The sequence below is a fragment of the Pygoscelis adeliae genome, unplaced genomic scaffold, assembly GCF_000699105.1.
Source record: "Pygoscelis adeliae isolate BGI_AS28 unplaced genomic scaffold, ASM69910v1 Scaffold170, whole genome shotgun sequence".
Classification (NCBI taxonomy): domain Eukaryota; kingdom Metazoa; phylum Chordata; class Aves; order Sphenisciformes; family Spheniscidae; genus Pygoscelis; species Pygoscelis adeliae.
In genome coordinates, this window is record NW_008824002.1 from 1,179,711 (window position 1) to 1,193,282 (window position 13,572).

At 34.6% G+C, this 13,572-nt stretch overlaps 1 protein-coding gene across 3 annotated transcripts in view; it reads left to right on the forward strand.

Annotated features, from left to right (window-relative positions):
• Window positions 1-13,572, forward strand: part of FSTL5 (follistatin-like 5) — a 324,585-nt gene that overhangs the window by 290,910 nt on the left and 20,103 nt on the right. For all 3 annotated transcript variants that reach the window (XM_009325133.1, XM_009325143.1, XM_009325150.1), the window contains 2 exons: window positions 1,868-1,975; window positions 3,565-3,689. In XM_009325133.1, the coding sequence (XP_009323408.1) occupies window positions 1,868-1,975; window positions 3,565-3,689 (233 nt within the window). The remainder of the gene's footprint in view (window positions 1-1,867; window positions 1,976-3,564; window positions 3,690-13,572) is intronic.

The window sequence follows — 13,572 nt, forward strand, 5'->3', positions numbered from 1 at the left end:
GTGCCCTAAGGATCTTGAACTCCACCATTTTGTGGTCACTGCAGCCCAGGCTGCCCTTGAGCTTGACATTCCCCACCAGCCCCTCCTTGTTGGTGAGAACAACATCCAGTGCATATGTAAACAGCTAGATTTGAGGATGATTTATTTCTATGACAACTATATTTATCAAAATAAGTACTTAAAGAAGATTCTAGAGCAGACTAAGTTGAAATGTATTGGAAACACAGATGGTCTATAATTAGAGAGATATATGTAGACTTTTTGATTTAGCCAGGTAATTCTCATTATAAAGTTAAGAGAAGTATTTGCTTTCATTTGCAAATTCCTGAAAGCAAGCACTGTCACCTGCAATTGTCCAGTATTGCTTAGCAGCACACCATTAACTGGGATGACTTAGAGGCATGCTGAAGTAAACAGACCTCATCATCGTTCAGTCCACACCATGCTGCTGGCAGATCAGCCTGGCTAGCTAGAAACAGCCGTGAAAGCCTGCTTCCAAGACTCTCAGCTCCTTTCTGCTGCTGGCTTCTCTCTTGGGAGCTGCATTACCTGTGCTTGACTCTACGGGCAATTCCTTCTCCTCCTCCTGGTCATGCCATGGCCTAGACCCTGAACGTAGCTGGCACTCATTCAGCAGAACACATATGGGTCAGACCTTTTGTCTGGGGAAGCCAAAAGGATATTTAACACACCTGAACAAATTAGCTATACAACAGCCCAAGTATTATTTTAGACAACTTGTCTTCTAGCCTGCAGCAGAAAAATGTTATCAAACACGAATGACCTTTTTCAAGGGGTATCTTCCTGATTTTAAATGAGCCGATGAGCAACCTCGCTTCATTTTCTGTTTTCAAAAGGAAAAACAGATTCTGCCTAGATGAAGCTGTGGCTTGCAACACCTCAGGAGTACAGTTAAGTATCATCAGCAGTCTCAGCCAGCCATTAGTGCATTATCTTGAGGATCTACATCATTAGTTTAAATTAGGTTCACTTAATTAGCCAGCTGGTACTCTCCTTGACAAACTGATAAACAAGCTGTGCTTTACAGTTGGATAATGGTGAGACTAAAAAACAATTTCCACTTATTTTTTCTGCTTTAATGATGAAAATAGAAAAGTAATCCCCCCAGTTGTTTACCTCATACAGAATGTCTCTTAATCAAATACACTGTGCTCCCATTTCATACCTCTGAAGTCTTCAGTTCTTCTCATAACAAAGGAGGTGTAGAGCTCAACTGTCTAAAAGGTTTGTGGTCTCAAGAGACAGTGCTCGAGGTCGTAGGGAAAACACTTTGGTTCTGACCACAGGTCTACCAAAAGTAGCAACTGTAGTTGGAAAACATATGAAAACAATCTTTCCAACTTCAAGAGAATATATCCAGTCTAGCAGAGATAGGAAGCTTTGGGGGTAGCAACATTGTGTTGGTTTTATGCAGGACTGTGTAGTAACACCCTGCATTGATTTCTGTATGTGGCTTGAGAATACTCTTCCCTTTTTAGCCATTTTCCAATAATTGGTGTAGTTTTTAAACTGACATATGTAAAAGGAGAGTGATGGTAAGGAAGGAAGACAAGTACTTTTTAACTTGATTTAAAACTTTTGTTTTCAGGTTCTTAATAGCTTCAGTATAATGTAATCTTAATGTCAAATGTTAGAGCACACAGTGAATAAAAGTTACTTTTTCAGCAGTTCGGTAACTTTGAATTAATCAGAGGGCTGCTTCAACAATTGACAGCATAATTTTTAAATACAATCTTAAAACATCAGGAAATGCATGTCCAGTCATGACTTTAATTCAAGCATATGTGTTATTTCTCTTTTGAAAATGTGGCAGGAACTAAGGATTTCTATTTTTATTATGCTTCAGGCAGTAAGTACAGATCCTGTTCCAGTGAAACTACACTACGATAAATCACATGATCAAGTCTGGGTGCTGAGCTGGGGAAACACAGAAAAGAATTCACCAACTTTGCAGGTGAGGTGATTGGAATGATTATATGCAAGGAAATCTAGACAAGTTGAACCTTTGTGTAATTGCAACATTTTGTATATTTTCCTTTAAGCATTATTATCATGACCCCAGCAGGGGCAGTGAAATGATTTCAGGTAATCAGAAAACAATTCAGACAACTGACTTTGCTAAAAAAGTTAGAGATTGTTTTCAACACCTTGCTCAGAAGTGACAATGCTGAATTGATAGAAGGATAAGGAATACAGTTGAAAGCAGCAGTGTGCTTTGTAACTGCCAGTCTTTTGAGAGCAAACTGTTGCTGTTTATGACGCTTTTTCCTTAATTAGAAGATAAACTGCATTTTAGGCGTATTCCTTTTTTACTAAAATTATATTGACATCCTGGAGGTGACAAGCTCCATCTTTACTTATTGCTTTTTTCTGATGTAAAATACTAAAAATCTTTACTTTTCACGTGCCTCTGAGCAGTGGTAAGCCTAGGGACAGTCGCTAAAGAAACATTTTAAGAAGCTGTACTTGCATTCCTACTTTTTCACTACTTTCTGTTCCTTATTTAAAGTAATCCCCTGAGAATATGGTGATCATCTTTATGTCATAATTTCAAAATTACTTTTTATTTCAACTTATTTTCTTTTTATTTAGAAGTTAATGAAATCCTTATGTATTTAAAATATATATACATGATAAAGAATAAGAGAAATTACAAAAAATTACAAACATAAGGCTCAAGCAGAAAAATGAGTAACATTTGAAAACACCTTTTTAGCACCTACAGCCACTTAGTAACTATGAGTATGCAAGGTAGTTTCTGGGAGTTTAGCTGTCACTTCTCTCCAGAAAATGACTGATAATTGAATCAGTCTTAGCATGTTTTAAAGCGACTGATTGTCTTCACTCTCATTTTTCCTTACAGTATAGATAATCGGTTATTTTCTTTTTTTTAATCCACTCTTAAGTTCATGTATGTGAATATCATAGTGGCTATTATATGGAATTGGCTTTTATTCACCCATAAACATTTACCTCAGAGAAGGTCCAAGATTTGGGGATTTGAGGAAAACTGTTTCATAACAACTTAAGGAATGTGTAAACTCAAATCAACTTGCTTTTCTGAAATATGTCTGTGCTATGTTGAATTACCTCATGATTGACAAGAATTGGGAGTATGCATAGCCATAGCTTCCTGTGGATCAGTTGATAACATCTTATCTTTTCACTCTGGCTGAAGTGCTTAAAAAATTTAATCTCACTCTAGCATCTAGTGTAAGAAAAAAAAGGTAAACAGAAACTTCGTTTGCACTAAGAACTGCTAGAGGCTTTAGTAATGTAAATGAATAAATATGGACTCAGTGGTGGAAAAAAAAAAGAGAGGAAAAAAGTAAGTGTGAAGATTAAGTGCTTAGGTATGTAACAATTCTCTGAAATCTGTAATGCTGATCAACTTTATTCACTGTCATTTGTGTTCTTTTTCTTGGTAACTGAAAGATAATACAAGAGATGGAATACAGGAACAATACTGTATTAATTTATTTGGATAGAGATTAAATTTTGGAAGAGTATTTCTATAGTTTATAATGATGTTACTTTATGTAGGTGATAACCCAAGCCAGTGGAAGTGTTTCTCATCACACAATCCATACTCAGCCAGTGGGAAAGCAGTTTGACAGAGTGGATGACTTTTTCATTCCGGCTACAACCCTCATCATTACCCATATAAGGTAAATTTTAGCTGAATTACAATTAAATTTCAAATGACCTATAACATTCTCTCCAAAGGAAATATAATTTAAAAATTTTGAAAATCTGAGACCACTCCACCTACTTCAATATTGCTTTGCAACACCCTTCTTCAGAAGCAAACTAAATGCAAGTTTTATTGAAAACAACCCAGATATCAGAATAAACACATTTATTAGTTTTTCTTCTTATCTCACCAAATGTTCAAAAGTTCCACTGCTCTACATACTAAAATTGAGATGTAATATCATCTGGGGTTTTCTTGAGGAATTGGTAAGTGTAATATTCAGATAATTCCCTAATTTAGGAGCATAAATCTTAATTTGTAAATAATACTTATTAATTTCTTCTACTGCTCAGAGCAGTTGCCATATATAGTATTTGAGATATTGTATTACATGTATGTTATTGGAGTTATTCTCTTGATTAATGGACCAGAAAAAAACCACTTTTGGAGTTTTAAAAGGAATTGTGATACAACATAACTTAATTCTTTACGAACTGGCTTCTCCTGCTCATTCAGTTTTTTCTATCTGTTTTTTTCATCAGGCAGGCTGTTTTTAAAACACACCATGACTGAGCATGTAACATAAACGCTGTTTAGATGCATGAATAAAATTTGTCTTATTTCATGGGTGATGAGTATATGATGTTTAAATGGTTCATATTGTAATCCATGCCAGGAAACACTGTAAATTCATGGGACTTTAGTTATTTCTCTCAGTGAATGTCAGATTGTCTTTGTGTTTGTCCAAAGAACAGACAAGTTCTGGCTGTGATAGAAATATTCTAAGTATGGAAGAATCGAACAAAGTGACCAGCTGGATTTTAAAAGACATATGGGATGGAGAAAGAGAGTGTGAGAAAAAGAGGGCAACACTTAATACAGGCATAAAGCAGAAAACTTTTCAAGGTCTCCCCAAGACCTCTTAAATGAAAATCTATTTTTTTTCCTCAAAATACATTAGTAAGAATGTGAAATATCATTTTATTTTCATATTTTTTCTGTAACATTTCTACCTGTAGTGATTGAAAAATTCTGCAATCTAGGATTTGTACATCTGAATATTGCATTAATATGTGTTAGCACTTTGTATGTTTAGGACTGTTAGGTTCTTTGCAAGGTGACACAGACCTATTTCAGCTCAAAACACCTTTGTAAATAATTAACTCAATTGTTTATTTTGCTCTTCCAAGTTCAAGTTTCTATAGAAATGCTTTTATTAGGATGATCTTAAACTGTCCTCTAATTATGAGACGACATCATTCACTTTTAGCTAAAATCTCAAATCGCGTCTGTAAATATGCATCTCCATTAAAAAAAGATGTAATTTCTAATTGTAGTGAGTGGTAGTCTTTTAAATGTGAAAACATGCAATTTAGGATGATTTTACAATTGATTCCAGAATTTACTCTCTATGTGCCTCTGATGAATCTAGTCTTCTCTAGTCAAAAAAAAATTAGCTTCTCCTAAAGACATTGTTGATAAAAGATATTTTTTTTTATTTTCTACAAAACTCTTAACTAACAAGTAAATTAGCAATCAGCCATATGTAGTTTAAAAAGGAATGTGTAAATGAATATAACTGAATAGTAAATTGACTCTAAGTACCATTACTGCCACATTTCTTGAATTGAGTAGATAAATGCACATTGTGTCCCTGAAGTAATCGGCAGTCCTCACACTCAGCCTTAGAAAAGCATTAAATAATTCTGCTATATTTCAAACAGGTATGCTTGAAAGAACAAAATTTACTGCTTCATAAGCTAGCAAGTACTAAAGGTACTACCCCAACAGAACTGAGATTTAGATACATTAATTTTCATGTAAATAGGAAAAGAAAAAGATGGATAGGGATAAACATCATGCAAGGAGGGGGACCAGGATTGGGAAAAGAAAAATAGGCCCACTCCAGAGCTAGTGAGGAACTCATCTTGTCTAACTCAAACAATTTTAAGTTGATATTTTGCCTAAATAGGTCAAGTAGGCGCTTTCTGCTTTGCATGGTGAGTCACAGTTACCTTCAGCTGATTAGTCATTTCACCTGTCCTATATGCAACTTAGGAGAAAAGAGAATTAAAGAATGAAAATCCACGTAAATAAAAAAAGAATATGAAATTCAATTAAACAGTGAAAAAATAAAATTGGACAAGTGACTGCTGATATATAATAAACATGTACATCCGTTCAGGCCTCATATAATTATCTTGTTGTGACTTTTGCTTTTTTCTTTTCTTTTTTTTTTTTTTTTTGCATTCATATGCCAGATAAGGACCAAAAGAAGATTTCTGAAGTCTGACTAAAATCCTGCCATAGTTTGTCCAATGCTAAAACCATAGATTTGGGGGTTTTAACCAAGAAAATCAATTCAACAGCAGTAAACTCTTTTTACCTACTCATGAGCTTACTTGAAATACAGAGAATCTTATTTTAGTTTTCTAAAACAGTACTTAATTCTGAATGCCTTTTTTAGAAAAGCAAAAAAAAACCCCAATATGTAGACAAGTGCTGTATTTTCATTTTTTATGCATTCTTTCAAGAGCTATCTATGTGAAGTTCGTCAGTCATTAAAGAATTTGCCTTACATAAAATGTCTGACCTTCAAGTACTTTGATTTTTTTGTTTAAATAAAAATGAATTATGTGAGCAGTGTGTCAGGAAAGGTTTTAAATTAACTGTATTTATTAAATTAATCGAAAACTGTCTATTAAATCCAACTTGTCACCAGTCAACAGTAAAAATGCTCAGTAACAGCATGTGTTTGTTAAGGATGTTAGGCAACAAACATAAAGCTTAAGCTGATTATTCTTCGGTGTATATACCAACCAGGGGAGCATTTTATGAGTGTGAATAGCGAAAAACAGCTACAAGGGAAATAACCCCACTGGCTGAGTTAGCTGGTATAGTTAACTGCTCAAGGGTCCTATTTACTCTTGTTAGAAGTCAATTCCCTTTGACCGTGCAACACCAGCCCCTTCCAGAAAAATGAAAGCTTTCTGTAGCTAGGTGCATTTGTCACCTGTAAACTAAAATTTTGAACACTGGAGCAGAAGACTGAGTGTGCATTGGCTTACCAAATTAGCATCCAGAACCAAACTTTCTGTCTGAATAAAGGCATTTCTAAGCAAAAAAGGCATACCACTTAAAAGTATGAACTAAGTTTCGTAACACAGTTAACACAAACCATCTACTACCATCTACAGTGTATTACCATCTACTGAATATTGTGTCCAATCAGTTATTCTTTAATCACTGTGAGGAATAAGAAACAGAAGGTAAAGATAGGTAGGCTTGTTGACACGCAGGAACAGAAATAAGGGTGAATAATTTAAAGCTATGATGGGTCATTATTTTTTTCTTTTCAATAATATCTAAAATGATAATTGGTAATAATACATATGTATGTATTTAAAACTTATTACAAATTAGTTTTATTTAAGAAGTGATGGAACTATACATTTGCTTTACCGAGGTGGGTTATTTTTATATATGAAAATAGAAATGGGCTGCCCATTACTAAAAAAGAAAACTCCATACATTTTAACGCTCTCTTGGGCAGCAGATAATTTAAGAGGGACTTCCCCTAGATCAGATATTTGAAGAGGTACTAAAAATTTTGGTCTGAGGTAAACAATAAGTGACCCCAAGAAAAAAAATGTTTTCCCAGACTTTTCCTACCACAGACTAAGGCAATGTTTGGTTGTACTTACAGTACCGCAGGAGTCAGGGCAAATAACTTTTTGGTTTGATAACCAGCAAGCATAACATTCATGCTCTGAACAACCGTGATAAGCCATCAAAACAGCAGCTAAGCAAACTAAGTAGGCATGAGCCAAAAGAATTAGAGGAAGAATAGACCAATTCTGTTATTTTTAAACCCTCCTTTATAATTGGTGAGTAGTTGATATGTATACAGAAGAGGACAAGAAAAGAAGCTTTATCATTTTGGGGACAGAAATGTGGTAGGTTCAGTACCATCAGGTAGTTTTGGGGGTGTGGGGAGGTGTCTCCCTCTCTTTTATGTTCCAGTCAAACTATTTCCTTCCACTGCTGAGATGAAGGAGAAAGAGTTTTGTACAGTTTTGTACACCATTAGAAATCAAACAATGTTTTGGCTGTAATCCTTTTGTAACTGCTAACCATTTATAAATATATATTTTTAAAAAAAGACAATATATATTAGTTTTAGTAAAAATCTACTAATTACCTCCCTAATAATGTGTAGAGTGCACCACTGATGTTTCCAGATAGCAAATCCCTGTTTGTACAGAGAGCCTCAGCTGCAGATAGGTCAGGTTGGCACCCCATGATAAGGCTCTAATGCAGGTCACTTAACTTTAGAACTTCTATGCGTTTTTTTGACAAGACTAGTTCACCTGCTGACTCTAAGGGAAGGATTGCCTCATGCCTTTGAGCATTCCTTCGTGATGGAAATAAAATCCCTTCTTTTTCTCAGAAAGCTTTTAAAATGCAAGCTTAGAGTTCAGAGAAAGTCAGCGTTTCCTGTGTCTTTTCATGAGTTTCCTGTGCCAGCTAGTTGTAGTGCAATGCACAAAAACTCTTAGTCAATCAGCAATGAAAAAGAGGCTATGGCACAAAACAGTAATAATTATTACTAGAAAGAACCCTTAAATAAGTTTGCCTAGGCTTGCTGTTGGAAGTCCGAAGATTTCAAAGGGAAGAAATTATATGTTCATCTGCATATCTTGAAAAAAGCCTGTCCTGCTGTCATTGTTGGCTTTGTTTTACCTCTGACATGCACTCACTGCCAATATATGTTGAATTATACCAAGAGCATGAATGAATGTAAAGCATTGTTTTTCATGCACACCGTCATGCTCATATTTTCAGTGCACGCAGCTTGAACAAACAATTTCCCCCTCCCCCAAGTTGTGTTGAAAAGTTATCAGACACTGGGGTCATAAAAGTAGACAGGATGAGATCTATTAGTCTGTAATAAATGGTACAAATCCCAAGGGGCTTTTTTCAGTTATTTCTCGGGAAAATGTATACAAAGCTTATTCGTTTTGTAGATGCACCTTTTAAGAATTGAGTATATATATTTTCAATATTTGGCTTTATACATTTACTGAGAAGAAAATTTTATTCAGTGAGCTATTTTTTTGTTCAAAGCAGTTCAGAGCAACCAATGGTCTTGTCCTTAATTGTCTGCTAATACCATTCCTTATTATAAAAATAGACATTTGCAATTAGTATGTGAGATGGCTGCAAAAAGATGACTTGTACAATATTCATGAAAATATATTCTTGGAAGCCTAAGGAACAAAAGGGCTGATTATTTCAGCTCCACTGTTCGTAAATAGAAGTGAACAAAAGATAATGGGAATAAATTAAGCTCTATCATTACACTGCTGTAAAATGTTTCAAAAGCAATATTAAATGAACTCACTGCAATGGAGTAACTCTAACTTTTTAGATGTTTTAATCTTTTAGCAAGTATTTTAAATGTCATATAGTTACCTGACCTAACAAGTGGAAGAATGAGCAATGAATTCACTGATGAGATGGCTCAGGATATGAAGAGAGTCAAAGTATTCTCAGTTTGAGTTTTTTCTCTCTTTTATTTCTCTGTTGTGTATGGTAATAGGGGAAGCAGTCTTTCTAAAATTGTACTTATTCATTTGCACAAAACAGTCCAAAAACTAAGCTTTTCTTTAAGAGATAATTGGAATGTGCTGGCAATGCATTCCTGTGAACCTTCTTAAATGAAACCCATGTGGGGTGGTGATACAGTAAATTCACACTTCATTCCAGAGTTTAAGCCCCTACAGAGGTGTGAAGTAGCTGAAGGACTGTGAGAGCATTTTCTGTATTTCTATGTAAATAAGTAAAGAGAAAATATTATTTTGCTTCAAAAATCCTACATAATCAGAAAGAACTTTCTGTTCAGTGGTTTGCAAGTCAAATAATGGCAGTGGTAAATGCTGAGTCAACTGTAGACAAAGCATCAACAAAAGAGGTAGAATTAATTTGGGGGTTGAGTTTTTCACACAGGTAATATGATTTAGCTCAAAGATAAGGGGCAATTTAATATTTTACAAATTCAGTTAACAAGACACATTAGGGGAGTGGCAAGTTTGAAACATATATAATGCTTAGTCATCAAGCTATAAACATATATAGTGCTACAGGGGAAATAACTTGAAAGCTTGAGGAATTGGAGAAAGCAGCTCAGTAGTACCAGGGCAAGCAGAGATCATCTAGAAAGTAACTGCAATTTCTAATAATGATTGTAGAACCTATCAATAAATCCTACATGGTAGCACAGCACACAAAGGAGGTCCATCTGGGTTAGGGGTTCACTCTGCAGTCTCCCACTCTGTAAACTCTGTTTTTGTGAGAGTAGTGCTAAATGGAAACCTTGTAGTCATTCTTTCCCCTCTCTGTGTATTTGCCCCAAAATGCGTTGCTTTGGAAAAAGAAGCTCATAGGAACTTCTGGGAAAGATGGAGGGGAGACAGTGAAAAGTCTTTTTCTGCATCTTTTTTGCTTTAAATAGTGGATTTTACAGCATCTTTGTTCCAGAGGGAATATGAAGAATGAAAGATTGAGAGATTCAGTTCAGACAGTTTAAATGCTCTTAAACTTACTTTGTTCAACTACCACCATTGGCAACAGCAACTACTGTTGAAATAAGGGCCTCTTTAGAAAATGTGCAGGTGCTCTTTAGTGTATCAAACCTATATTCTCCGCTTCATTCCTCCTTTCTTCACATGTCCCCACCTAAAAAGCTAGGAGTCCATAAATGTAGCCACTACATATCTTCAAGCTAGGCAACTCCCAATCCTTTACGTACATACAAGATATGCCATGTGCCCATATTTACTCTTCATCTGTATCCTCCTTCATCTACACTCTTACATTCTAGCTCAAAAGGACCTGTGTTTGCGGGATTTAAAATGTGCTAGGCAGTAAGGATTCCCAACTGCGTCTGTGGAAAAACACCTCCGGAAATTATGAAGTAACTGTCAGCGCTCCACAAACACAGTTAAGATTTGCTGTCACTGAAATCTGGCAAAGACCTGATGTTCGGAGGTGTATATGACATCTTTTAATCCAGCTAATTTTGGAATTCATGGAGAAAATATTTTGAATTTTAAAGTTCATTTTCAGCTCAGTGTTATGAAATTTAATTAATAATTAATTGCACATTTTAATGTAGCTAAAATTAAAATATTTTTTACAATGCACTGAAATCTGTGATTGTTTTTAACCTTGCAGTATATATGTACGTATGGATGCACACACACACACACACATACACACATATATATAAGAAATCAGTCTTGAAAACTATCTTGTTTCTGGAACCAGTTTTCCTGTATGCCTTTTCCCATGTCAGCTGACAATACAATACAAATGCTGCTTGACCAGTTTATCCAGGTCATGCTCCAAATCTTTTCTTCTTAGGTAGCTTGAGTAAAACTTCACAAAGCCCTCAAACTAAAAATGTCAGCTGTCTACAGAAAAAAAAGATTATATCAAAAAACATTTCCACTGCAGTGTGGCTATTTAGAAATGAAAATTCCCTTCAAATATTACCTAAAATGTGAGATTGCAGTCAGCCTTTGTAGTGCTATAAAACTATAGCATCAGAAAAGGAAAATTCCTTATGGTCTACTTGTCTTTCCCCATTAGCTCAGGAAATGGCTAGACCCTGGCTTACTTAAGTCTAGTCGGCTCTACTAAAGTGAAGGGGAGTTTTGGAAAACTGTAAATGTTTTTCACACTGTAAGTTTTTTCCCTTTTGCATGTGTAGAAGTCATTACAGGAATATTTACCTTTGGGGTAATATGATCTGTCCATCTGAAGTGGCCAAACCAACCATTATTATAAATAAATACCTGTTGTACTTGTCTACTAGTACCCATCTGCTTTTAAAAATTCAGCATGTATCAGTATGTGAAAATACATGACACAATAAAATGTATAAAAATGTAATCAATTATAAAAAGAAACTAATCCCTGCAATTATGACACATAATTTCTTGTATCCAGTGATTAGAAGTTATCTTATCTTAGTGCTGCCTTACTCATTGGTTTTCCAAATAAACCAAATTATAAATATTCATTTATTAGCTTTAAGGCAATCTTAAAATTATGTAATTAACCATTTTTCTTTATGTTTGCTAATAAACTATCAGAGCACAATTATTTAAAAAAGTTGTGCTGGGTCTGGCTTGGATAGAGTTAATTTTCTTGATTGTGTTGTTTTATATCTGTGACTTTGGAATAGTGAAAGTTTGTTCAGAAATTTTTTGCACATTTATATTTTTAAGCATTTAGAATAGATTTTTATTCATTGCATTTAAGCTTTCCTATTTGATATTATGTTACAAATCTATCTTTTAATTTTTAGTAAAGCAGAGATGCTTGTGTGATCATATGAATCAAAGACTAAAGAAACTTCCAAATCTACACAGATAGACTGTTTTGTCTGTATTCCTTCCATGGGTTCCCAACTGTCAGCATGCAAGATTTTCTTGTGGATAAAATATCCAAAATTCCATCTTAACAGAGCCAACAACAACAACCCCCACCCCCCTGTATTATCTACAAATCAGAACACAGCAACTTGCTATGATGTGCCTGACTTTTTTTCCCATTAGTCTCACATTTTCAATACAAGTGTAATCTCTGGTGCTTTTATGTGCCAAAAATCACATTTTATCATATTTTTTTACATATAAAAAAAGGTTTTTTTGGTTCAGTCTAATATTTTCTTGATTTGGGTCACGAGTAAAAGAAGAAGGGAGAGAAAGGAATTGTGGTAGAATTCAGTATTTGGTTTTTTGAATATTCACATATCCCCAGCTATAACAGTATGTGAACTTCATTTTTAAAATGAAGAAAAAGATCTTTTGAGATGATTTTGACATATGTAATTTATCACCTTTGTAGTCCTTATCTCTACCTCATTATTCATTTTCTACTAGCACTGACTATTTCTTTTGGCATATATAAATTGGGCTGTGCATTCCATATGACATCTGCCCACCTTGATGTTACCACATTTTCTGGAGTGCCAGATCTTCTTAATCCTATCCTACCTTGTACTGACATTTAGGACCATCTTTAGGAATGTTTTTTGTTCACTGTGTCTGTGTAGCTAGCCCTTTCTTTGACTTTTATTGCTTTAAAAATGAAGTGAATTTTTTTTTATTAAATTGCTAGTTCTCCTTCCCTACAAGGTACAAGAAAAAAAAAACACATTTGCTGCCAACACTACAAATATAGTTTTGCTGAGAATAAGTTCCTTTATGATATAACACAAATAGTTTCATATATTCCTGGATTCTAAAAATCTAGAAATTTAGATGCTTTCCTTTGTCCTAAAATTTCTTGGATTATTTTCTTGTGAACACTGTAATCATTGGACAACATTTTGCAATAATTAAAAAGTGTATTGCATATACACATGTTGCAAGTGTTGCACGAGAGAACCCTCAGACAATTCATAGACTTCTGCATCACTAGTACCCTGAAAATTCAGAATTTATCCCTAACCTGTGCAAATGTACAACAAATCTGACTCAGAAGTCCTGAGCTATGTGCGACAAGTGAAAACAAGTCAGCTCTTCCAGCAAGATCTAAAAAAATGACTGAAGAAGCCACCATAGTATCTGGCCAGCTATGGGGAAATTTTGCTGGTTGTTTTTTACACATGGATCATTTGAAGATATTCTTCAACACGAATTTGGGATGACAGTCCATTTCCTTCCTCTGGATCTCTAGTGAGATATGGCTTAAATGCTCTGCAAATAAAATCTTAAGCTGAAATAATAATAAAATAAAATAAAAAAAAGAAAAAAGAAATAGAAATCACAAATAATAATATAATT